The sequence below is a fragment of the Cicer arietinum genome, chromosome 1, assembly GCF_000331145.2.
Source record: "Cicer arietinum cultivar CDC Frontier isolate Library 1 chromosome 1, Cicar.CDCFrontier_v2.0, whole genome shotgun sequence".
NCBI lineage: Eukaryota > Viridiplantae > Streptophyta > Magnoliopsida > Fabales > Fabaceae > Cicer > Cicer arietinum.
In genome coordinates, this window is record NC_021160.2 from 53,820,485 (window position 1) to 53,842,759 (window position 22,275).

The 22,275-nt window shown below is 33.7% G+C and overlaps 5 protein-coding genes across 6 annotated transcripts in view; 3 read left to right on the forward strand and 2 right to left on the reverse strand.

Annotated features, from left to right (window-relative positions):
• Window positions 1–3,956, reverse strand: part of LOC101510839 (pre-mRNA-processing-splicing factor 8A) — an 11,766-nt gene extending 7,810 nt beyond the window's left edge. Inside the window, exons 1-7 of the mRNA XM_004486602.4 lie at window positions 3,458–3,956; window positions 2,769–2,892; window positions 2,546–2,638; window positions 2,017–2,407; window positions 1,303–1,789; window positions 384–1,174; window positions 183–268 (exon numbers count right to left, since the gene is read on the reverse strand). Of these exons, the coding sequence (XP_004486659.1) occupies window positions 183–268; window positions 384–1,174; window positions 1,303–1,789; window positions 2,017–2,407; window positions 2,546–2,638; window positions 2,769–2,892; window positions 3,458–3,723 (2,238 nt within the window). The 5' untranslated portion in view covers window positions 3,724–3,956. The remainder of the gene's footprint in view (window positions 1–182; window positions 269–383; window positions 1,175–1,302; window positions 1,790–2,016; window positions 2,408–2,545; window positions 2,639–2,768; window positions 2,893–3,457) is intronic.
• Window positions 3,957–6,881: 2,925 nt separating this feature from the next.
• LOC101510296 (uncharacterized) lies at window positions 6,882–9,240 on the forward strand. Its single transcript, XM_004486601.4, has 5 exons — window positions 6,882–7,295; window positions 7,481–7,613; window positions 7,892–8,112; window positions 8,299–8,472; window positions 8,916–9,240. Exons 1-5 carry the CDS (start codon window positions 7,134–7,136, stop codon window positions 9,000–9,002), a joined length of 777 nt encoding a protein of 258 aa, XP_004486658.1. The 5' UTR covers window positions 6,882–7,133; the 3' UTR covers window positions 9,003–9,240.
• A 1,278-nt stretch (window positions 9,241–10,518) lies between these two features.
• Window positions 10,519–16,867, forward strand: LOC101509769 (uncharacterized). 2 transcript variants are annotated; one of them, XM_004486598.4, is made up of 11 exons: window positions 10,519–10,946; window positions 11,140–11,208; window positions 11,964–12,056; window positions 12,307–12,428; window positions 12,808–13,003; window positions 13,294–13,469; window positions 14,521–14,650; window positions 15,123–15,283; window positions 15,408–15,496; window positions 15,714–15,834; window positions 16,427–16,867. In XM_004486598.4, exons 1-11 carry the CDS (start codon window positions 10,662–10,664, stop codon window positions 16,470–16,472), a joined length of 1,488 nt encoding a protein of 495 aa, XP_004486655.1. In that variant the 5' UTR covers window positions 10,519–10,661; the 3' UTR covers window positions 16,473–16,867. The 2 variants fall into 2 exon arrangements, with proteins under 2 accessions (XP_004486655.1, XP_004486656.1); XM_004486599.4 differs by having other exon boundaries at window positions 15,717–15,834.
• Window positions 16,868–17,205: 338 nt separating this feature from the next.
• On the reverse strand, window positions 17,206–17,966 carry LOC101509442 (uncharacterized). Its single transcript, XM_004486597.4, has 2 exons — window positions 17,657–17,966; window positions 17,206–17,554 (listed from the first exon to the last, which is right to left on the reverse strand). Exons 1-2 carry the CDS (start codon window positions 17,873–17,875, stop codon window positions 17,363–17,365), a joined length of 411 nt encoding a protein of 136 aa, XP_004486654.1. The 5' UTR covers window positions 17,876–17,966; the 3' UTR covers window positions 17,206–17,362.
• Window positions 17,967–18,620: 654 nt separating this feature from the next.
• Window positions 18,621–22,180, forward strand: LOC101509117 (signal recognition particle subunit SRP54 2). Its single transcript, XM_004486596.4, has 9 exons — window positions 18,621–19,165; window positions 19,255–19,354; window positions 19,651–19,804; window positions 19,970–20,120; window positions 20,198–20,346; window positions 20,839–20,939; window positions 21,061–21,218; window positions 21,380–21,494; window positions 21,608–22,180. The coding sequence occupies exons 1-9, from the start codon at window positions 18,935–18,937 to the stop codon at window positions 21,934–21,936; spliced, it is 1,488 nt and encodes a 495-aa protein (XP_004486653.1). The 5' UTR covers window positions 18,621–18,934; the 3' UTR covers window positions 21,937–22,180.
• The last annotated feature ends 95 nt before the right edge of the window (window positions 22,181–22,275 follow it).

The following is a 22,275-nucleotide window of genomic DNA, read 5'->3' on the forward strand; positions in this document are numbered from 1 at the left end:
ACTGAACACAATTTTGGAAATAAGCATTACTGTGCAAATTGTGCCTCAATATGTACAGAATCTATAACAGTTTAACAAAAATCTAACTACTTTTCAAAGCCAACCAACCAATCATGTGTTCATATATTTAATAATTCACCTGCAATAAAATGTGGCATACAAATCACAAGCAAATAGCTTACCTTCCAAGGAATATTTGCTTTCCAGCAGCGCCAAGCTTCACTCAAATGCTGCAATATAGTTCTTGCCTTATTCTGCTTTATACCCTCTGTGATTCAGGGGATAATAAAATTTGTAACTTAGGTAAAACTAGAGAGAGAAAAATGTAAAAACCATTTGGGGAAAGAAAAGAAATAAAAAATAAGAAATCGTAAAATAATTACCCGGCATGGCATCCAGCACATCATGCATAACTGCTGCTCGAAGCTCTAAGTCAAAATGACTCTCAACACGCTGCTTAGTGACGGTCTTAGCGACTCCTTTAGAGTGGCGCCCCTCAAACTGCCGTGCAAGTAAATTTCCCAGCCATCGTTCAAGAAGGGGCACAATACCACGAAGAAAGAATAACCAAACCCTCCACATTGGTGCCCAAAATCCACAACCTGGCCCCTTTCCGACAGGACCAGTGTTGAAACGGTAGTAAATCAAATGCTTCAAATCCTTGCACATTCGGATTTGCCGCATAAGCCTATACTTGTACCGATACATACCGGTCAATTGACCAACATGAGAGAAAGTATATTGGAGGCCATCTGCGAGCTGGAAAGCATCAACATTACCCAAACGGAACTGGACGTTGGCATCCACCACAAGTTTCGTCAAACGCAGGATCTCACGACAAAGATGAAAAGCATTACCAAATCGTGATTTCTTTCTCTCTTTTGTAGTCAAGGTTTTCACAGGCTTCAAATTAAAATTATAGTCAAGGTGAAGATAATTCAAATTTTTCCTGTGAATCAACAGATTCAACATGTTGTATCCCTGCCTACAAACTTGAAGACCTGCTTCGACCCAATCAAGTTCGGTGGTCTGGAAAAACTTTGTCGCTTGAAGTGATCTAAATAAATGCTTCTTTTTTTGAGCCTTGGGAGGTCTATGATGCAGCTCATTAAGCACAAAACACTTCAGCAACTTTTGATAACTAACCCGAACTTTAACTGGATATGACGGAGGACTGTTGGGCAATTACAAAGAAATGGTTAATCTTCACATTCTACTATTAGAGACAATAAACAGTCACAAGCAATATTAACAAATGAAAGACATGCTCTAAAGCTTGTAAGGGAGGGAAGCTAAACTTACCAGTGCTCCTTGTACCATTCTGACACGAGAGGAATGTCTTCTGCACGCCTCATGCGGCCAGATCTCATGTTAAAAGGACGAGGAGCAAACAGCAAGGATATTCCAGCAGCTGTGGTGTCGGTATAAAGTTGTGTATCTTTAAGGAAAGGTTCCACACCATCTGGCAAAATCCAGTCGTCGTCATCATCTTCATCATAGATTTTCTTCTCACGCCGTTCCTTGCTAGCGCTGGTTATGGGGTGTATCAAGGGATCATAATAAAATGCAGGTAGGTCCGGATCTTCAGTTTTTATGTACATAACCATGGGAGTATGGTACACACAAAGCTTAACTTTACGAGGTCTGTTGTTATAAAGATGAGGAAAAGCAATTCTATACTCTGTCCGAAGTGGCGACCTTATAATGAGTTTGTTGATGTCATTAAATTCATTCCAGTCCTCGTCTCCTTTCTCCATGTCACGGTAGAGAGGCTCAAATTTTGGCCCACCTAGAGACCACAGGTAACAAAAATCAATGCATGATTTTTACCTCATTGTAATACTTATACTATTTAATGCAAAATAACTTTCTATGCATTATCATTTAGATTACAAACTATTATTATTTCCCATATCTAGTTTGATGTGAATATAATATGAAACACGGTAAATATAGAATGCTTCAATATTTATTTATAATAATACACGAAAACATAAAAGAAAGAAATCCACGTACCAGGTATACACATGTTCAAAGCCTTAGCTGTAAAGAAAGACTCCATGTCAAACAAGTAGAAATAATTTCTGTCACTTAGATCAGACAGAAGCTGCCCAGCAAGCCGATGCAAAGTTGCCATTATTGGAAGAGAAAGATGCCATTTCCGGTAACTGGGACCATTAATAAGCTTTGTTTTCACAAGAGGCTTGTGATCATAAAACCAAGTATACACAGCAGAATCTTCCTCTTCATCAAGCTCCAGCTGAATCGGCTCTAGAGGGTCAACGTCTAAAAGATTATCAGCGTAGTCAAGCGGAGGCTCCTCATCATCAAATGGGGGAAACCTCATCCTCTTAAAATGACGACGATCCCTTTTCTCCCTTCTCATCATTATCCACATTGTACCCCACTGCACAATAGTTTTGTGTAGTTAAGAATCATAAAGTTAAAAAAAAAAGGATGTATCATGATCATACACAATATAGAAGTATCCATAATTTCTATTAGTTGCTACATGTGTCTGTAAGGTGGAAATAGAGCAGCAAACCTGAGCAAGATAAATAGGCTCAACAACCCAAGGTATTTCATTGACAAATGTGATGGCCCCAGAAATATGGTACAAGACCCTCACATCTCGAACCTATAGTCACAAAAGTAGATTTATAGATGATATCAGGAAAGGACCAATGTACAGTGAATCACATGAAGAACAGTAAACTGCAAAGTTGCGTGATTGACAAAACAAAAAGAAATTAGAAAATGACTATAACCTGCTCCCAAGGCATAGGCATATTTTCCAGGAGCTTATAAACTGCATGCGGTATGAATTTAAGTGCTCCAAGATAAACACGTTTGTCGTGACGAAATTTTTTCGAGGACATATCACCATGATCCCTGAAATATAGAATAGCAAAATAAACACAACAAGCAACATAGCAATTGGCGAGTAATTTCATGATAAGATAGAAACTCATCACAATGATTTATATAGATATATCATACAACATAAATGAGGATCTCAATATCTTCCATTGCTTAATAAAAACAATAATTCTATACTCGAACATAATATCAACTAACTTATATATATAATATATAAGTACAAATTAAAAGCTTATCATCAGTGTGTCTTCCTACACCTATCTTAAAGCTAACCATGTGGGTACTTCAATTTTTACTTAAACGAAACCCTCAAAAACAATTACCCCGCATTGTTAAAAGGAAATAAAAATCAATTGAGTGCATCGAGCTCTAGATAACGAATTCAAAATTCGCAAAACATACTATGGTAGAGCTTCTTATCATCTAATCCTACAAACTGCAATATACACCAGCACAATCAACACTTCAAAACTTACTCGCAACTTCTAAAACTACACAAACAGGTTCCAACATTCTTCATAGCAGCAAATAAACCGAAAGTGAAAAAATCATAGCTGGAAAAAGAAAGAACACTTGCCTAATAATTTTCCTGACATGTTCAGGAGGCATATCTTCTTTCTGCGTCTCAACGAAACCGAATTTTCTCTTGTCGCTGTAACGCTTCGAGTTCAGTTGCTGCCATTTTCTAGCCTTCTCCTCGAGCCGTGCCTCTGCATCTGCCTCAGTCTCCACCGGTGGTGGAGGAGGCGGTGGAAGCACCGTGTATGATGGCTGTGAAGCCTGAGGCGGTGGAATCGAAGGAACCGTAGTTCCAGGTGGCGCAATCTGGCCGTTGTTCCACATCTTGAACTCTTATCGAAGCTTAAAGCTTCTGAAAATTGCTTAAGTGATTCAGTTTTGAATGATTGAGATTTTGGAGGTGTGTTCAAAACATGTTCTTCGTTTCGTAGATTGAACGACGCGCTTTTGAGAGCTCCACGGAGTGAGTAGTAGCAGGTTCTAGGGTTTATGAGTGAAATGAAATAAGAGTAAGATATGGGGCTCAATAGAACGAGAAATTAGAGCGTTTGGGAATCGCTTTTTTAGATTTATCGATGTAATGACGGTAACACAAGCACGTGCCGCCATTCGGATACCGCCTTTTAAAATTGGGTTACCTTTACTCGAAGTACTTGGTTAGGGCCCAACTATGTTACCGCGCTGCTATTAACACCCGTGTTTTTGCTGATACACCAATTAAAAGCTTTTTAGATTTTACATGAAGGTTAACTTTAAAAAAACAAACAACTACTTTTCAACAGATAAAATGGTAAAAAAAATTTGCACACATCTGTAAGATGTTAGCTTTGAACTCGAGACAGATACTTAGTCTAATAATATCGACATTTGTCAATTGAGTTAAGTTATAAGAATTTGTAATCACATTTACTGTCATATAAATTGCAAGCAACTTTAATATAAGGTATAAAAAAAAATTGTTGTGATTGACGGTAATAATATTATTCAACTATAATAAATTAATTCTACCTTTATGTGGTGGAAAAATTGCAATTTCAAAATTGAGAAGTGAAAATAAACATAATGATAAGGAAGATAAAAAGTAAAATAAAAATAAGATGTTAATTGATGTATTTGATCACGTGAAATGGGTGATATATTACCAATGGATATTAATTAAGTTAAGGTAGTCATAATCTTGAAACAAATTTATTGAGTGAATAATGAGAATGTTATTTTCTACATTGTTGTTATCTTCTGATTTCATAATGTTGTATTGAACATATTAATGCTTTGTGAACACAGTGTTTAGTATATCCATCTTTAATCATATTATTATGAATTAAAAGATGAAAAATAATTTTCTAGATTGCAGTTACAAATTATACCAAAACTTACAACAACAACAAAATTAATTATATTAACATAATTTTCACAAATTTTGACATTAATAAGGGTGTTATGCAACTTTGTTATTCTCGTATTATTATGCACACTTTGACATTTCATTTATTCAAAAACTATAAAATAAAAAATGTACTAACTATTTATCAATAAGATCTACACACGTTTATTAATTTGTATTGTAAAATGAATTAAACTTTGATATTTTATTAACGTTTGGATATTGTCATGCTCAAGCATTAGTTATAAAGTGACGTTTTCACTACAAAATAGTCATAAGTATTATCATTCATTATTCAATAACACTTTTAAATTAGACATGTTAAACTAATCAAGTGAAAAGAACTATAAACACAATAAAATAAGATAAAATATATTTTGTACGTACAGAGTGATATTTCGTCACAATTCTGATGCACATACAATGATTATCATAGATCACCTTTACGAGGAATAAATATCGAGGATTCTATAAGATGACAAAATAAGTCAAAAATATGTTAGGTTTTGAGGCATTTAAACACCAATATATCATGTCCATGTTGATGGGTGCATTGCAAAGGATTGGGCATCATATCCTCTCTTACATATGTTCGTGAATCAACCGAATCAACCGACTCATAGTGGAGTATACTCATTGTTGCAAGTGTATAGATATTTTCATTGTCATAGTGAGACCGAAGGAGCAATCATTTTGGTTGCTTCAATACATGACACATAGACATATGTGCCCTCAATCTAACGACATCGGAAGTATCTTGTGTTCAAATATTTGATGGTTCACGATATCTACAATTCACACTGAACATTGCATTTATGTACATTCTTCATTGATACAAGAGAACTTAGCAATTTATTTTTTGCAATGAATAAAACCAAAAACCTCCAAATAAAGAGTATTAATGTCTAACCAACAAATGTTGAGTCTAGCGGGAGGAACTAGACTATCATAACGTGGCGAACCAAAAATTGAATCTCGTATTGAAAAATAAATCCCACGTAAATAAAAGACATAACTCTACATGAGTTTGTCACTTATCACCTAACAAGCCAACTTTTTGAGGACAAGTTAAGCCGAAAAATAAAAACATAAGATGATATTAGAGTTTATCAATTGAATCACTCAATATATATATATATATCAAATTCGATAGTGTTAGACATGAACAATAGATTAAGAAAAACTCAAGTTCAATATATATACAAGACAAAACTCTATAAAAGTTTGACGGTCCTCATTTTACAAGTCAGTATATTAATTAATCTAATATAAAAACTTGAGATCTCAACATAGACATATTCACATTTAAATTCCGAAAAACATGTGAAAAAAATACTATTATTCCACTTGAATAACCCATAAGTCATCACAATTACATTTGCAAAAAAAAAATATATCTCAAGTACAACATTATAATTACTATTTTATTCAGACAATTTTACTTTTATCTTGTTTTAATATATTTTTACTATACAATATTACTCAAAAAAATCATAAAAGAGGAATATAGGATCATACACAAGCGAATCGTGGATGATGAAAATTACAAATTTGACAAAAAAAAAAGTACTTAAGAAAAAAGAATATTTTATATTCTTAGATAAATTTTGTATGTTTATATTTTCTAGATGATATTCTCCATCTTCAACATTTAATAGTCAACAAGACTAATTTCCTCCTATATATATACGAAGATGAATTAAACCTATGATTTGTTAAATAAGTGGTTTGTTCAAACTATTTTAAAAGTAGGCGGTTTATTCAAACCATTTTTTTAAATTGTCAAATATTCTCCCCTTTTTCCAACCTCATATGTAATCAAATTTATAATTAAACAAGTATTTTGGTATTATGTCAATTTCTTTAGTAAATCAATTCTCCTAGACATAGAAGAATATTTTTACCAAAAAAAAATGAATTTATATTTTTTAAGGAAATGAATATTTGAAATTCTCACAGTTAAATCTTTAAATAGTTTCTAAATCTAAATTAAAAGTATCTCCGAATATTAAATCTATTAATTCGCTTTCCTATTTTTCTCAAGAAAAAAAGAAAAAAAAACTATTATTACTAGGACGATGTGACGACATAAGAAACAATAGAAGGAAACGTTGAACGTAGGGGCTGATAACAATTAGATAGTTTTTGTAACACCCCCAATCTTGTTATTCGGAATTCGACAAATTGAAGAGAGGAATAATATATAATATTATAATATATATCCTGAATCAACCTCTCAAACCCTATCTCTCACGATTGAAATTGAATTGAATTGAATTGGTATTCTTTTGAAGATTAGGTAAATAGAGAAAAAGAAGAAGAAAAAAAGACGAGGACGCATTCTTGAACGATGTCTGCTGCGGTGTGTGGAAGCAAGAGATCTTTCTTCGAAGACCTTCCTCCTTCACCCCCAGTTTCAAAGAGGATTCGTTGTTCTTCATCACCAATTCGTCTTTCTCTTCCAACCCTCATCGATCACCTTCGATCCCTTTTTCCTCATATGGAAGATCAGGTTTTTCATTTTCTACTTTTTTATTTTTTATTTTTTTTTCTTTTGTGTTTGTTTATATGATAAAATAATAAAAAATTGTCACAATGATTAATTGATTAATTTCCTGCATCGTTGATGTTTTTTTTTTTTTTTTTTTTTTTTTTTTTTTTTTTTTTTTTTTTTTTTTTTTTTTTTTTAATCTTTAGATCATTGAAAGAGCACTTCAGGAATGTGGCAATGATTTAGATGCTGCTATCAAGAGCCTGCACGGGCTTTGCTTGGGATCTGCAGATGAAAATTCTGTTAATGTTCCACAACTTGATGCTACCGTTGAAACAGGTTCGATAATCCATATAACTATTTCAAATGTTCATCAACAAATTAGGTTATTAGGAATAATTGATTTTAATAAACATGTTCTGTGATAATTGATAATTTGATATGATGTTTTATTGTTATCTGTGTACATGTCTAATGCGTAATATTTCAAATTTCGTTTGGATGTTTGTATAGTGAATTGTGATTGTGGTGGTGTCTTGTTATGCAATTTCTCCAATGGTATATTTGTGTCTTGATAAAATGATTTTTTGATGGATTAGTTTTGGAAAAACTTGCAGGTGTTTTTGCAGATAATGGGGATGCTTCTGCTTCTGGGAATCAGCCAGCTGAAAACAATCTTCCCGCTGATGGACCAGAATGGATTGACTTATTTGTTAGGGAGATGACATGTGCTACTAGTGTTGATGATGCCAGAGCCCGTGCTGCTAAATTGCTTGAGGTTTTGGAGAAATCCATCAGCGCACATGCAAGTTCTGGGGCAATAACTGATCTTCAAAGGGTATGTGTTTAGGGTGTACTTGCCTTTTATTAATGGTTCGGAAATTGTCGTGCTAGAATTTGGTATTCGGTATTCGGAGTTTGGAATATAATTATGGAGTGGAATTGTTTGTTGTGGAAAATAATTATGGATTGTAAGTGCTCAGCTTGTATATAGTGGTTGTCATAAGAGGTTTTTTTTTTCCAGGAAAATTTGATGTTGAAATATCAAGTTGAACTCTTGACAAAGGAGAGAAATTGTTTCAAAAGTGCTTTTAGAATCCAGCTTGAACGCCTTTCTGATTATGAGGATAAAGAGAGAGAGTTGCAGCAGTTGAAGCAGTTGGTGTCTCAATACCAGGAACAGATCAGAACTCTTGAGGTTAGAGATCAGCTTTATCCCTGTTATGTACACAGTTCGTCATTTTTCGGAACACTTCAATCATTCACATTATTTGGTTTGAAAATTTTGGAAATTCAACTGCTATCTAGTTTTCTACATACAATTTGAATTCATTTCCTTTGTAAATTGGTAAAGATAAGGAGGAAATGATGTTAAACTTTATAAATACAAATGACTTAATGATGACAATTGTGGAGATTGATGGTCAATGCACTAGGCATAATTTTGCTAAGATACCTTTACACGGAAGTGCATCTAAAGGTCTTGCATAAGCTGCTATGTATTATTATTCCCTGTGTGGTTGAGACATGGCGCGGAAGAAAATTTTATAGGATTAACACCCTTCCCCAAAAATAAATTTTGTATTTCAACAACTTGTTTGCACATGCTGATGAATGTTGTATCTATGACTTTGTTAACAGGTTAACAACTATGCTCTGCGAATGCATCTGAATCAGGCACAAAAATACAACCCTTTTCCTGGAAGTTTCCCTCCTGATGGCTTCTAATGCAATCAATGGGGTAGAATATCACAATCAAGGCGGTTAAATAGTTGTATCTGGTTATTCAATTATATTTGGTGTTTATTTTCAAAAAAATATGCATTGTTAATTGTTATAGTTTGTGTAGCTCCTGTAGGCCAAGAAAGGTAGCTATTCTTAGTCCAGGGGTTATCTTATACACTAACTTGGAATAGAATTGATAATAATTATTTGTCGGTTAATTCAATTATTTTTTCTCATGGAATCGATATGGCATTAAGTGTAGTTATTGAGAATGTCCAAGATCAGTTTGCTCTTATACTATATTTTCAGTTATTACTACGGCAATTACTGTTCATACATGCTTATTTTGATTTCCATTGTGTACAGTTGATATAGTGACAACCACAAGCATATGCGCTACTTGTATCTACTGCACAAATCGATTAGTTTATTTAACCCGTCAATTCTAGCAAAAAAACTTTTGGGGCTTGAAACAAGCTAATCAAAGTTTTGTATGATGAATTTCAAGTGAAAAGAGTGTCATTATGTGTGATGAGAGAATTAAACAATTGACTATAGGTATTTTTTTCTGGAAAAATAAACACCAGATATAATTAATTGACTAACCAGACAATATTTTTCTGCATCTTGGTGCAGTATTTTGCTATACATCTTAATGTTACAAACAATACAACGAGCAAAAATTAATTAATGTCTTTTAATTATCGAAACAAAGCGAAATGAAGTCAATGTTACCAAGGGACATAGCAACGTGAACAACAAATTACACCTAAAGCATTAGCAGAATTGAAAAAGTATGCGAATCCAGCCACAATGCTGCCTTGCTATCTTCAGGACCAGCAATGCAGCTAAATTCTTTGCCTTTTGCTTCTTTCCAAGATGCCACACTTCAGGAACTAGTCAGAGTGTAGTCAATGGAAGATCAGAAATTCAATTCATCATTAACCACAGTCATCTATGAAGTCCAGAAATTTAGTATTCATACAAGGACAATAACGATATGAATACACAAATATTGAAGTTTTTTTTATGACACAACTTAGATAAGACATTAAAACTTTATAAAAGAATGTATACAAATACTAGTACTTATTATAAAGAAAGAAATATCGATCTTTTTTCAACAATGTATAACTAAATTTGAGGAAAGATACTTGTGAATTGTGTTTAGAACAAAAATTATAGAGTTTTGATCTAAATTAAGACATTTGTAATCATAATAAAAAGTTGATATTGTAATTGTAAATTTGTAACTAACTTTGACTTTGGTCTTGAACTTATTTATTTACTAACGATTATTACTATTTATTTATTTAAAAAAAATTATTTAATTAGTTGTTGATTTGGAGTAAAAGAGAATAAAAGTTGCACAAGGTCAGCATTAGGCCACAGGAGGTGTAAATAAACGTAATAATAGTGGTGAGGCAGCACCACAACTTATCTCATGGTTGTGGGTCCCACGAAGTCTCTTCCATTTCTAGTATGTACCAATGCCAATAGTCCAGCCACCACCACCAGCAGCACCCATAAAACCCCACTTTTATTCGTTTAACACGCTTTTTTTGTTCCCACAATACAACCCTGCGTTAAAATCATGAACAATTAACCATTTCATCATCTTCTTAATTAACTTAAATTTTTCCACATTTAGTTTCAATTTCAATGGCAGTTATATCCCTCTCTCTACTCTCACCCCCTTCCACTCATTCTTGTTTCTATACACGAATCAATTTCCGCTCCCACAACAGTAACAACAATTTCCTTTCGATTCATTCCCCTTCTCCTTTTCCTTCTACTTTCTCCAACTCCAATTCAAAGGTTTCTAGTAGAACAAAACGCTTTCACACTGTTTTTGCTGCTTCTTCTGACTATTATTCTACTCTCGGAGTTCCCAAATCCGCCACCGCTAAAGAAATCAAAGCCGCTTATCGAAGGTTAGCTCGTCAGGTATCCAATTTTCATTCGCGATTTTATTTTAATTTTAAATTTCTTGCTGAATTTAGTTTCAATTCTGTCTTGTAAGAAATTGTTTGAAGATTACGCTATCCTGCATTTTGAAATTGGATTTATATCTTCGGGTTTTCAATGCATATGATTAAGATTTCGCATTTGATTTTTTGTTTATTTGATTTCTATGCAGTACCATCCTGATGTGAACAAGGAACCTGGGGCAACTGAAAAGTTCAAAGAGATCAGTGCTGCATATGAGGTATGCATGGGAATTACACTAATAACTGTTCGTTGTTGTTAAATTATGTTTTCTTTACTGGAATAGTATGCATGTTCAACATCATTTTCAAAAGCAATCTACTGAATTTATGTTTTAGTGAATGAATGGATGTTTAGTTTTCAGTATCACGTTAAAATTACATTAGAGACACATAGGCTTTGGTCTCTCACCTGAAGTTTAAATGGGATTAATTGTGCTTTAGTTGCAATTGGTCTGAACCGGTTTTTTTTTTTTTTTTTTTTTTTTTTTTCATAGTTTTCTTATTTGTAAAGAGTAAAGGCTAAAGAGTCCTTGCTTTTAAAAGATTTTCAGCAATTTTTTTTTGCATTTTATTGCAGAATAAGACCTTCGATATGAAAACAATAAACATTTCTGTACTATGAAAAATTAAGCTAAATAACAGGCTAGTACTCTAAAATGGCTCAATTAAAACATAGGAAATGACAGATCAAAATAGAAAAGTCATGTTTCAAAGCGTAGATGAGCAAATGTAGCTTAAACTGTTTCTATGTTTTTACTAATGCTGTGCTATGAAGGACTCAACATCATACAAAAGTTGTATGGTACTTAATACTTATTACTGTTAATTGGGTTGGTGGGTAAAATGTCTTAAGCTCCTGATTCATTTTTTAACATGATCACTAGTCCATCTTATACTTGTATCAGCAAATATATAATAACTTTACATTATATATATGACATTAGCTTCTGATTCTGAATTACAACGCTGTCAGGTGCTATCAGATGACAAAAAGAGGGCTTTGTATGATCAATATGGAGAAGCAGGAGTTAAGAGTGCAGTGGGAGGAGGATCAAGTGCCTATACGGTATTCAATATGATTATTTTTTTGCTTGTTTCTTTTGTATGTAAGATTGGGAGCCACACACTTGAAAGAGTGATAAAACTTGCATGTCAGGAGAATAAGACGTTATTATACCGATGCTCCAATTGCACTTGTTGCCTTCAGTTTGGCAAAAATTTAAATTGATGCCAGTTGAACCTTTACTTCACTCTATCTACCCGTCTTTTGCTGCTTCTCTAAGGTAGATTTATATTTAATAATCTTTTTCTTACAGACCAATCCATTCGACTTATTTGAGACATTTTTTGGGCCAAATATGGGTGGCTTTGCTGGTATGGACCCAACTGGATTTGGCACACGGCGTCGTAGTACTGTTACTAAGGGTGAAGACATCCGGTGAGTTACACTGGATAATTGGGAATTTTTCTTCTGGCCATGTATGCCAAGTGAATGATTATTTAACTACTTTATTTTTTGAAAATTAAGTTTTTGATAGATTCCAATGGGAGTTGTTTGATCAAATACTTTGGTCGGGCGTGGTGGAGGGATTATGGGAAGTGTTTGATATGAGATAATAACTTTACACTCAAATACTCCCGTATAAAAATTTAACACGCTAAAATTGTAAGAAATAACTTTCTCCAGATATCATCCGATGGTCTCCCATTTGTTATATTGAATATTGATAGTTCTACATATGAAAACATTGCAGCTTTTGAACCTTTAATGCGAGTTTTCTGTTAATTGAGAAGACTTGTGATTCAAATGTCAACAGGTATGATTTCTCCTTGGAGTTTTCTGAGGCAATTTTTGGAACAGAGAAAGAGTTCGAGCTTTTCCATTTAGAAACATGTGAAGTCTGTACTGGTACTGGTGCAAAGTTAGGCTCCAAGATGAGAGTATGTTCAACTTGTGGTGGGAGGGGTCAGGTGATGAGGACCGAACAAACACCTTTTGGATTGTTCTCACAGGTAATTTGAGTCATTTGCCTAATGGATGTCTTTTTATTTTATCTTATTTTAATTTTGTATGCTGTTGCTGTGCTGATGTGGAGAACAAGAACCAAGAACTCTTGACAAACACCTCTTGATTGTATTTATGTGTTGTAATTGATTTCCACTCTGATAGTCCTGCAAAAGAATCCCATTTGCTTATATTACTTCATCGCTTCATCCTCATTTTGTGCACAGTTTTCTTAAATACAATAAAAATGTTTTTTTCTCTGGTTGAGTGTATTATGCTAATCTCTTCTCAATATTAGGTTTCAGTATGTCCAAGCTGTGGAGGTGATGGTGAAGTCATATCTGAATATTGTCGTAAATGCAGTGGTGAAGGACGCATACGGGTTAAGAAAAGTATGAAAGTTAAAGTTCCTCCTGGGGTTAGCTCGGGCAGTATTTTAAGAGTTGCTGGGGAGGGTGATGCTGGACCAAGAGGGTATGCCATATTTATATTTAATATTTATATATCTGGTTTTCTCAACGTGAAAGTCTTTGGCCAATTATGAAAAAATGGACAAAATTATTGTATTATAAGTTGTGTATGTATTGCTTTTATTGTATTTACCACATGGTATGTGTTTCCATCAGTTAGTACGTTATTCTCATGCTTTAATGAAAGAAGAAATACTTCTACAAGGAAGGAAGGATTTACAAAGTAGAGTACATCACTACATCCTCCTCAATGTAAACTCATATAGTTTGAACTTAAGGCCTTAATTAACCCCACAAAACCAACTTTTAAGGTGAGAACTGTCCTAGCTTTATAAGCACTATCTAGGCCGTACTTCCAGTCAATGTGTGACTTTCAGCACATCCCTTCACGCTTATGACTAGACATCTCAAGTGTGAACAAATGTGGGTGAATAACAAAGATCTCAATTCTGGACATCCACACAAAAGAATATTCCAAATTCCAGTATTCCAATCCCTTTACATTTTAGAAAGGAGACTTCATCATGCGCCATAAGAAATCATGTTATGAGGCAAGTCCAGCTGTACAGGGACAAATTTCCCATCAAAACTTGAACATTAAGCTCCACCAAAAGACCACAGAGGGTAGCATTAAATAGATGACGGGAAATGTACATACGGAGATAAACACATCAACTGTAAATTATGCTTCTAATATATCCAATTAAGAGAAGTGAAATTTGTTAATATAAGTTATGAAATTATTGTTGGCCTTTCTTGTCATTCTGCTCTTCAAGTTTAAATATATATATGCTCTTTGGAATCATGGAAAAAGGAATTGCAATCAAGTATGTAATAAAAAGGTCCAAGACATTTGAGATAAGAAAAGCTTTGATAGGATATTTGTTAATTATTTTATCAATGCTAGAAATCATATGTATCTTCTCATGTTCCTCCCAACAAAGGGCATAGTAATTGTGTCTTTATTAGAATGGTTTAGTTATACGTGAATTCAAACTATACGATTTATCAATTGCACGATTTAGAAGTAGCTATTGATCTTCTTGTCGTAGCAGGGGTCCTCCAGGAGATCTTTACGTTTATCTCGATGTGCAAGAGATACCAGGAATTCAAAGAGACGACATTAATCTCCGCTCAACAATATCAGTCAGTTATCTAGATGCTATACTGGGGTCTGTAGTGAAGGTAGATTAATTTAGTCAGTAATAGTATTCATGCTTGAAGTTTGAGTATTTTTTGCATTTTTTTTTATAGGCTTATGCCTTTAGTCCTTTTAATTTCATTAAGGCTTTATTTTCATCTGTTTTCAATACCAATCACACCATCCTTGAATCCTGAAACTTGGCATGATGTACCCTAATTCTATTTAGATTTTGGCCTTAAGTCCCTATCATTCTACCTGCTAGTACTTTTGAACATGTTTACCCGATGAGATTTTGTAAGACTGGAACTGAAAATAGTCTGGCCTTATCTCGTTTACAAACATGTTTGGCCTTTTTTATACTGAGATTTTGTTTTAATGAATGTTAAGACTTAGGACTTGATTTTTGCTGAATATATAATTTTTCTTTTAGCTTTTATTTTTTGGGTGTCAACATTTATGTGACTTGTTACCTTGTGGCATTACAACAGTTTAAACATTTTGGCACTCAAACAGGTTAAGACAGTTGAAGGAACTTCTGAACTACAAATCCCTTCCGGCACCCAACCTGGAGATATCCTCGTCCTTGCAAGGAAAGGTGTACCAAAATTAAACAAGCCATCAATACGTGGTGACCACCTATTTACTGTTAAAGTTACAATACCGAAACGTATTAGGTAACATAGTCATTTTATTATTTTGATTTTTTTTCTCTCTGTTGTTCCTATCCTGTGTTGTGTATTTTTTTGTTTTGTCCATATCAGCAGTTTGATATGAATTGTCTCTGCTTTGCTTCTTCAGTTCAAAGGAGCGTGAGGTACTTGAAGAACTTGCTTCTCTAGGTGACACAAGCAGTCATTCCAGATCCCGTCCTAGAACTCAATCTTCCAGTAGGTGGCTTCTTTATCATTTGTATATCTGTTATTCTTCCTCCATATATATCACAATTTATAGGAACAGTTCATTGGACCTCTTGAATCTTTAATATAACATGTGATACTTGGTTAAGTCTTCTAAATATATTTGCCAGTTGCAATAGAGAAATGTTACAATGCAATAAGTAGACTAAGTTGTTGAGTTGTTAACCATGATCTTTACCTTCTGCAGCAGGAAGTAAGGAAGGTCCTGCAGCTCAAAGGGCCGAAAGTCCAATAGCAACAGTCACAGAAAAACCAGAGAAATCAGAAGACCAAGATGACTTATGGAATAAACTAAAGAATGCGGCTGGGTAATAACATTCTTGTATTTTTTTTTTATCAATATATAGAACCTGCAGTTTTCATTAGTTAGAAACTCTATCTCTGACTTTAATCACTAATTATGCAAAGCATGACTCTTTTAAAGTGTCAGTTTCTTATGTACTCATATCATTTAATCCTATGTCATTTAACTAATCTATACATTTAATCACATAAGAAAAACCAGACATTTAATCCCATGTCATTTTCCTTATGTACTCACTTGCTATTTTTCCAATAAGATATGATTCTTGGTACAAGATTATTATTATTGTTATTGAGTTGATACATCATAACTGAGATTCTCCGTTGGTGATTAATTTTCATTATTATTTTTATTTTTCTGATAATCAATTTATTTTCATTATTGAGTCCTCACATATGGTTTTGACTTGAAAATAATTATTGAACAAGAATAGATATTATATGCCATTCAATTATTGTCATTTATAGGATAAGGTGCCTATTTTTCATTTGTTTTAGTCCTACTATAGGTTGAAAGTTTCTTCATTCATCAAACTTTTGTAATTGTTTTGTGCATCTGATGAGTTGATTAAAACTCACCACTACTGAAACTTGCAGGTCTGTGGCAAATGGAGCTCTAAAGTGGTTTAAAGATAATCTTTAGTTCAATGGGATTATTAGGCGGTCAATAGTCTCCAGAATGTAGTTTATCTAACTGGGGCTAGAGTTGTAATGATTCGAACAGCCGCCAGAGCAAAAGGGGAGGGACTATGTAGACATTTTCTTCAATTGCTATAAATGGAAATTGTTAGAGCAACACAGCAAAATGAAACAAATGCTGCATATTCTTTTATTTCTTGTACTTATAAATTTTGGCACGAGGCAGTTTATACAGAATAGTAACTTGTTGAAGAATCTTTTGTACCCTATGAACAGGTTGCACTAGAGAAAGGTAGTGTTTATTTCGTAGGAGGTCTAAGCTCAATTTCAGTGAATTACCTAAAAATTTATGTACTGGCAGTTTCATAAATCCTTCCAAATGACAACTTTGCAAATTCACCTCATCTGTTATTATCATAGCTGCTTTCTTTATTTCTTTTGACCACGAAGTGATCCAATAACATTTAGGTGTCAAATGAATCCTTCTGGCATTGACCTCAAGTTGATTCTAATGAAGTGTCGGGTTTACTTTGATACTTCTGTTTGTTAATCAAATTATACCAGGAGTTTTGCTTTTCCATTTTGAATCTGATGTTGTAGGAAGACAAGTGTGCAATTTACTCAATAGGAAGCCGTGCTTTTGCAAAAAGAACAAAGTTATCAAATTTGACACTAATAAATGAGAAACGAAGATTAACTGCAATCTGATATTACTAATAAGTAATAACCTGTTATCATTGAAAAACAGTACTTGATTATTAGTTTGGAAATGTGTCCAATTTCTTCGGCAATGTTGATGTACTCTAAACAGAAACTATGAAATGCAACAGAACAGCAAACAAACAAATGATAATTACAGTATTTTCTGTTCATAATCATAAATAACTAATGTTTCTATGGCTTCGGACGAAGACTTTCATTGACCAAAAGTAAGACAGCAACAAGCACAGGAGCAAAAATGATGGCAAGAGCCAGCACAAGGTTGGGAGTGGTTGTCTCAGGGAAAACAGCGCTGCCATATTTGATTGCACCCGCACCACCAAAAGAACCCACCACTAGTTTTGCCACGTACGCTAAATCCTCCTTCTATTTTACACCATTCGAATACATTTGTATTAGCAATCAGGGTTGTTATTATCAATGAATTTAATAATAAATAAATAAAAAAGATAAAGGGGTTGAATTTACTTGAGATGAAGTGGTAGAGTTTTGATCTCCCGTTTTGGGATTCAGAGCTCGAGGAACAACACTAGAGTGACAGTGATTAGACCATCCCGTTGTTGTGGGAAAAATAATTGACACTAAGGGCGTGTTTGGTGGATTAACATTAATCCTACGCCGGTGACATGAAAACTTGCAATTGCAGCTCCGTCCAGGTCCAACTATATCTGAAACCCAAACTGCCATATCTATCTATTCACAGCCACAAACCAGAACATCAACGGTAACAGTTCAATAATAAACAAAACTCAGATATACAGATAATTACAACAAAAAAATATAATTACGAAAATGGACATATGTTTTAGAGTAAATTCATTAGTTGGACCGTAGAAAAATTTAGGGTGTTTGGTGTTCCGTCACTTTTGTATAAGTGCCCAAATATATATTTGAATCGATGAATTTATACGGAAATAAATATTTTTAGACCAGTTAATTTAAACAAAATTTAAAGAATTTTGAAAAGAATCACAAGAAATAAAACTTTTAAATATTTAACGCACATATATTTTGTTAAGTCCAAATAGTTCAAATTGATTTTTCTATTTTAAAAATCAATAATTTTAATTTCTCTTTTTAAATTTTTAATTTAAAAAATAATGACATCCAAAAATGTTATCATTGCAGTTTGATTTTGAAAAAAATATATCTAATTCGATTCGTGTCATTCTTATAAAATGGTATTTAATTTTGTTCCATTTTTTTTTCAATTTAAATATAAAAACTCCTAATATATAATACATTAATTACATATCATGAGTTTGTTATAATAAAAATTATTAATTTTTTAAGAATTAAAAGAATAAAAAAAGTTATCATTGATTTTTCCGGTTTACATTTTATTCATTATAGATTATCGAAATTTTGCTAAATAAGTGAGAAGGGAGATAAAACAAACGAACTAAAGGCCGAGTAAATAAAAGAGAGGTGGTTAGAGATTAAGATCTATAAATATAAAAGTATCCGACCATAAAACCCAAGTCATTAATGTTCACTCACACTAAACATCCATGTTTTGATCACAACTAATCATCAAGTTTAACTCATATTTTAGGAAGAAGACTACTAGTACCTAAATTAAGGCCCAACTTGAGGCCCATTACGGTTACATACACCCCGTTTCTTTTACCGGCGTCGGAAGAAAAAAGACCAACCAATCCGCATCATCTGAATAATCTTCATCTTCATCTTCCTCACCGAAACCCTAATCCTTGTGAAATCGATTGATCTGTAGAATCAGGCAAGATGGTTTTAGCACAATTAGGAGAGAGCATTTCACGTGCTCTCCAGCAGATGAGCAATGCAACGATCATTGACGAAAAAGTCCTCAATGATTGCCTCAACGAAATCACTCGAGCTCTCCTTCAATCCGATGTTCAGTTCAAGCTCGTTCGTGACATGCAAACTAACATCAAGAAGATCGTTAACCTCGACGATCTCGCCGCTGGTCACAATAAACGCAAAATCATCCAACAAGTACTCTTTCCTTTTTCTCCTTTTCGAATTTTTATTTTTACTTTTTTGTTGCAAATATCAAATTAATCGATTGAAGCTTGTTGTTGTAGGCTGTGTTTAACGAACTATGCAAAATGTTGGATCCTGGAAAACCTGCTTTCGTTCCCAAAAAAGGAAAAGCAAGTGTCGTCATGTTTGTTGGATTACAAGGTTTGTTAATGTTATCTCTTAATTAAATTCACATTATGATTATTTATTATGTTTATGGTTTTGAATGCTAGTTATTATGTATTATTATGTATTATTATGTAATGTTCAGTTGACACGGATTATGTTATACACACTTGCGCATATGCTAACTTGGTTCTCTTCATTTATTCATTATCTTGAGGAGTATGTAGCAACTCTCAGCTTTTATAAATTGTTTATCTCTTTTTAGATTATATAGGAAAAGTTTAGAAGCATTTGATAGATACTTATGTTGTTTCTTTTTAAAATTAATTTAGGTTCTGGGAAAACTACAACGTGTACGAAATACGCTTATTATTATCAGAAGAAAGGATGGAAGCCAGCTTTAGTGTGTGCCGATACATTTAGAGCTGGTGCATTTGATCAATTGAAGCAAAATGCAACTAAAGCTAAGATTCCTTTTTATGGAAGGTATATGATTGTATTTATTGTAGGTTAATATTGTTTGTATATAAGATACTGAGATAGTACTGTTGCCTTATTTGATATGGAAGCTTTTATGTCAGTTGCAATTCAATATCTATGATTTCAATTATCAAGTAATTATTGCATTGCTGAGCCTTCGTTTCTCTACAGCTATATGGAATCAGATCCTGCCAAAATTGCTGTGGAAGGTGTGGAGAGATTCAAAGAAGAAAACTGTGATCTTATAATTGTAGATACTAGTGGGCGGCACAAACAAGAAGCTGCTCTTTTTGAAGAAATGCGCCAAGTTTCGGAAGCAACGGTATGTCTTGTTTATGCCATTTGATATTTATTTCCAAAAGCAAATAAGTTATAATATCTTTCCTTTGCGCTGTTCAGAAACCAGATCTTGTTATATTTGTTATGGATAGCAGTATTGGTCAGGCTGCTTTTGATCAGGCCCAAGCATTTAAACAGAGTGTTGCTGTTGGAGCTGTAATTATTACCAAAATGGATGGTCATGCCAAGGGTGGTGGTTCTCTTAGCGCGTAAGTGTGACTACCATATTTACTCTCAATTTTTGAAACTATAAATAAATGAATTTCGCAGCAGCTGATAATACACTAATTTTAAAGTCATAGATGCAAGTGTATTGCAAATTTTTTCGCCTAAAATTTGAACTATCCCAGTAGTTTCAATTCTACATTATATAGAACTACTTGAAAGAATTTGGAAAATTAGTTACATACGACTTTAAAATGATTTTGTTTGTAGTTCCTCAGACACCAATTCAATTTAGAGATTGAAGTAAGAAAATTTAACTGTAAACAAAAAAACAATTAATTGTTGATATTACATGCATAGCGAGTCATGTATGTATTAAATATCGGCAGTTGATATTTTCATCAACAATTGAGATGTCCTTCTAACTTGAGTTCATTTTACATGAAGCAAACCTAAATTTGTAATTTTGTATATATTTTTGGTTATATGTGTAATGTGATTTGGGTACTGTGGTCTTATTAATGTTGTATGTGCAGTGTTGCAGCAACAAAGAGTCCTGTCATATTCATAGGAACTGGTGAACATATGGATGAGTTCGAAATTTTTGAAGTTAAGCCGTTTGTTAGTCGTCTATTAGGTATTTTCTTGTTTCTCCTCAGTCAATACATTATTATATATCAACGACATACAATGGTTACCATTACCAAGTTCCTATAAGTAATTAGTCTTAAATAATTGTCAAATGGCTTTTGAACTAGGCATGGGTGACTGGTCTGGGTTTATGGACAAAATTCATGAAGTTGTTCCTATGGATCAACAGCCTGAATTGCTTCAAAAGCTGTCAGAAGGAAACTTCACCTTGAGGATTATGTACGAGCAATTTCAGAACATACTTAAAATGGGTCCTATCAGCCAGGTTATTACCTTAATATGTTTCATTGACTTTTTATTTCTTGATTCATTTACATTTAATGTGTCGTAAGATACTAATAAGTACTTGTTTGATAATTTCTATATACTTATAGTCTAATGGTGCCTGCTAATTTTGTTTGACTGATTATTGGTCGATATGTGTAGGTGTTTTCTATGCTTCCAGGATTTAGTGCAGAATTAATGCCAAAAGGCCGTGAGAAAGAAAGCCAGGCAAAAGTTAAGCGTTACATGACAATGATGGATTCAATGACAAACGAAGGTATGCACAATAAATGGATTGTTGAAAATATCTACTTTATGCATAGACAAAATTTATGCTCTCATTGAAATAACATATCTTCACATTCCAAATTTTAATTGCTGATGTTTCAGAGTTGGATAGTTCAAACCCAAAGCTCATGAATGAGTCACGCATGATGCGAATAGCTCGAGGTTCTGGTCGTCAAGTTAGAGAAGTGTTGGACATGATGGAAGAGTACAAACGTCTTGCAAAGATATGGAGTAAAATGAAAGGGCTTAAAATACCGAAGAAAGGTGACATGAGTGCCCTATCTCGAAATATGAATGCACAGCACATGGGCAAAGTCCTCCCTCCACAGATGCTTAAGCAAATTGGTGGCATGGGCGGGTTACAAAACCTAATGAAGCAGATGGGATCTGCTAAAGATATGATGGGAATGTTTGGTGGTGGTGGTGAATAGTTGATTGGGTAGGACTACTAACAGCCGAGAGTTATTCCTTGCAACTGCCACGGACAATTCTGAACCACGCCCCGCTGAGCAGGTGATGCAGTTCAACGGTGTTGGTTTTGTCATCTGCAAAATCCTCAATTGGATGCTAGTCTGTTCTTGTAAAATTAATATTTTTTTTCCTGTGTATATTTACTTATTTAGTCTAAGACGGCAAAATCACAGTAATCTTATTATAAATGAGATTTTCTCGTAATTGAGTAACAGAAACATATGCTAGATTACTTTTCCATATTGACAGAAGGAATAGGTTCAAAGAAAATGTTGAATTAACCACAGGTAGAGGAGATT

Excerpts from the sequence above, each read along its gene's own strand:
- LOC101510296 (XM_004486601.4), top strand. The coding sequence starts at position 7,134 with ATGTCTGCTGCGGTGTGTGGAAGCAAGAGATCTTTCTTCGAAGACCTT. Across the intron at positions 8,113-8,298 it reads CAATAACTGATCTTCAAAGG|GAAAATTTGATGTTGAAATA; the intron begins GTATGTGTTTAG and ends TTTTTTTTCCAG. Across the intron at positions 8,473-8,915 it reads AACAGATCAGAACTCTTGAG|GTTAACAACTATGCTCTGCG; the intron begins GTTAGAGATCAG and ends CTTTGTTAACAG.
- LOC101509769 (XM_004486598.4), top strand. The coding sequence starts at position 10,662 with ATGGCAGTTATATCCCTCTCTCTACTCTCACCCCCTTCCACTCATTCT. Across the intron at positions 12,057-12,306 it reads GAGGATCAAGTGCCTATACG|ACCAATCCATTCGACTTATT; the intron begins GTATTCAATATG and ends TTTTTCTTACAG. Across the intron at positions 12,429-12,807 it reads ACTAAGGGTGAAGACATCCG|GTATGATTTCTCCTTGGAGT; the intron begins GTGAGTTACACT and ends AAATGTCAACAG.
- LOC101509117 (XM_004486596.4), top strand. The coding sequence starts at position 18,935 with ATGGTTTTAGCACAATTAGGAGAGAGCATTTCACGTGCTCTCCAGCAG. Across the intron at positions 19,355-19,650 it reads CATGTTTGTTGGATTACAAG|GTTCTGGGAAAACTACAACG; the intron begins GTTTGTTAATGT and ends AAATTAATTTAG. Across the intron at positions 20,121-20,197 it reads GCCAAGTTTCGGAAGCAACG|AAACCAGATCTTGTTATATT; the intron begins GTATGTCTTGTT and ends TGCGCTGTTCAG.
- LOC101509442 (XM_004486597.4), bottom strand. The coding sequence starts at position 17,875 with ATGGCAGTTTGGGTTTCAGATATAGTTGGACCTGGACGGAGCTGCAAT. Across the intron at positions 17,555-17,656 it reads ACTCTACCACTTCATCTCAA|AAGGAGGATTTAGCGTACGT; the intron begins GTAAATTCAACC and ends GGTGTAAAATAG.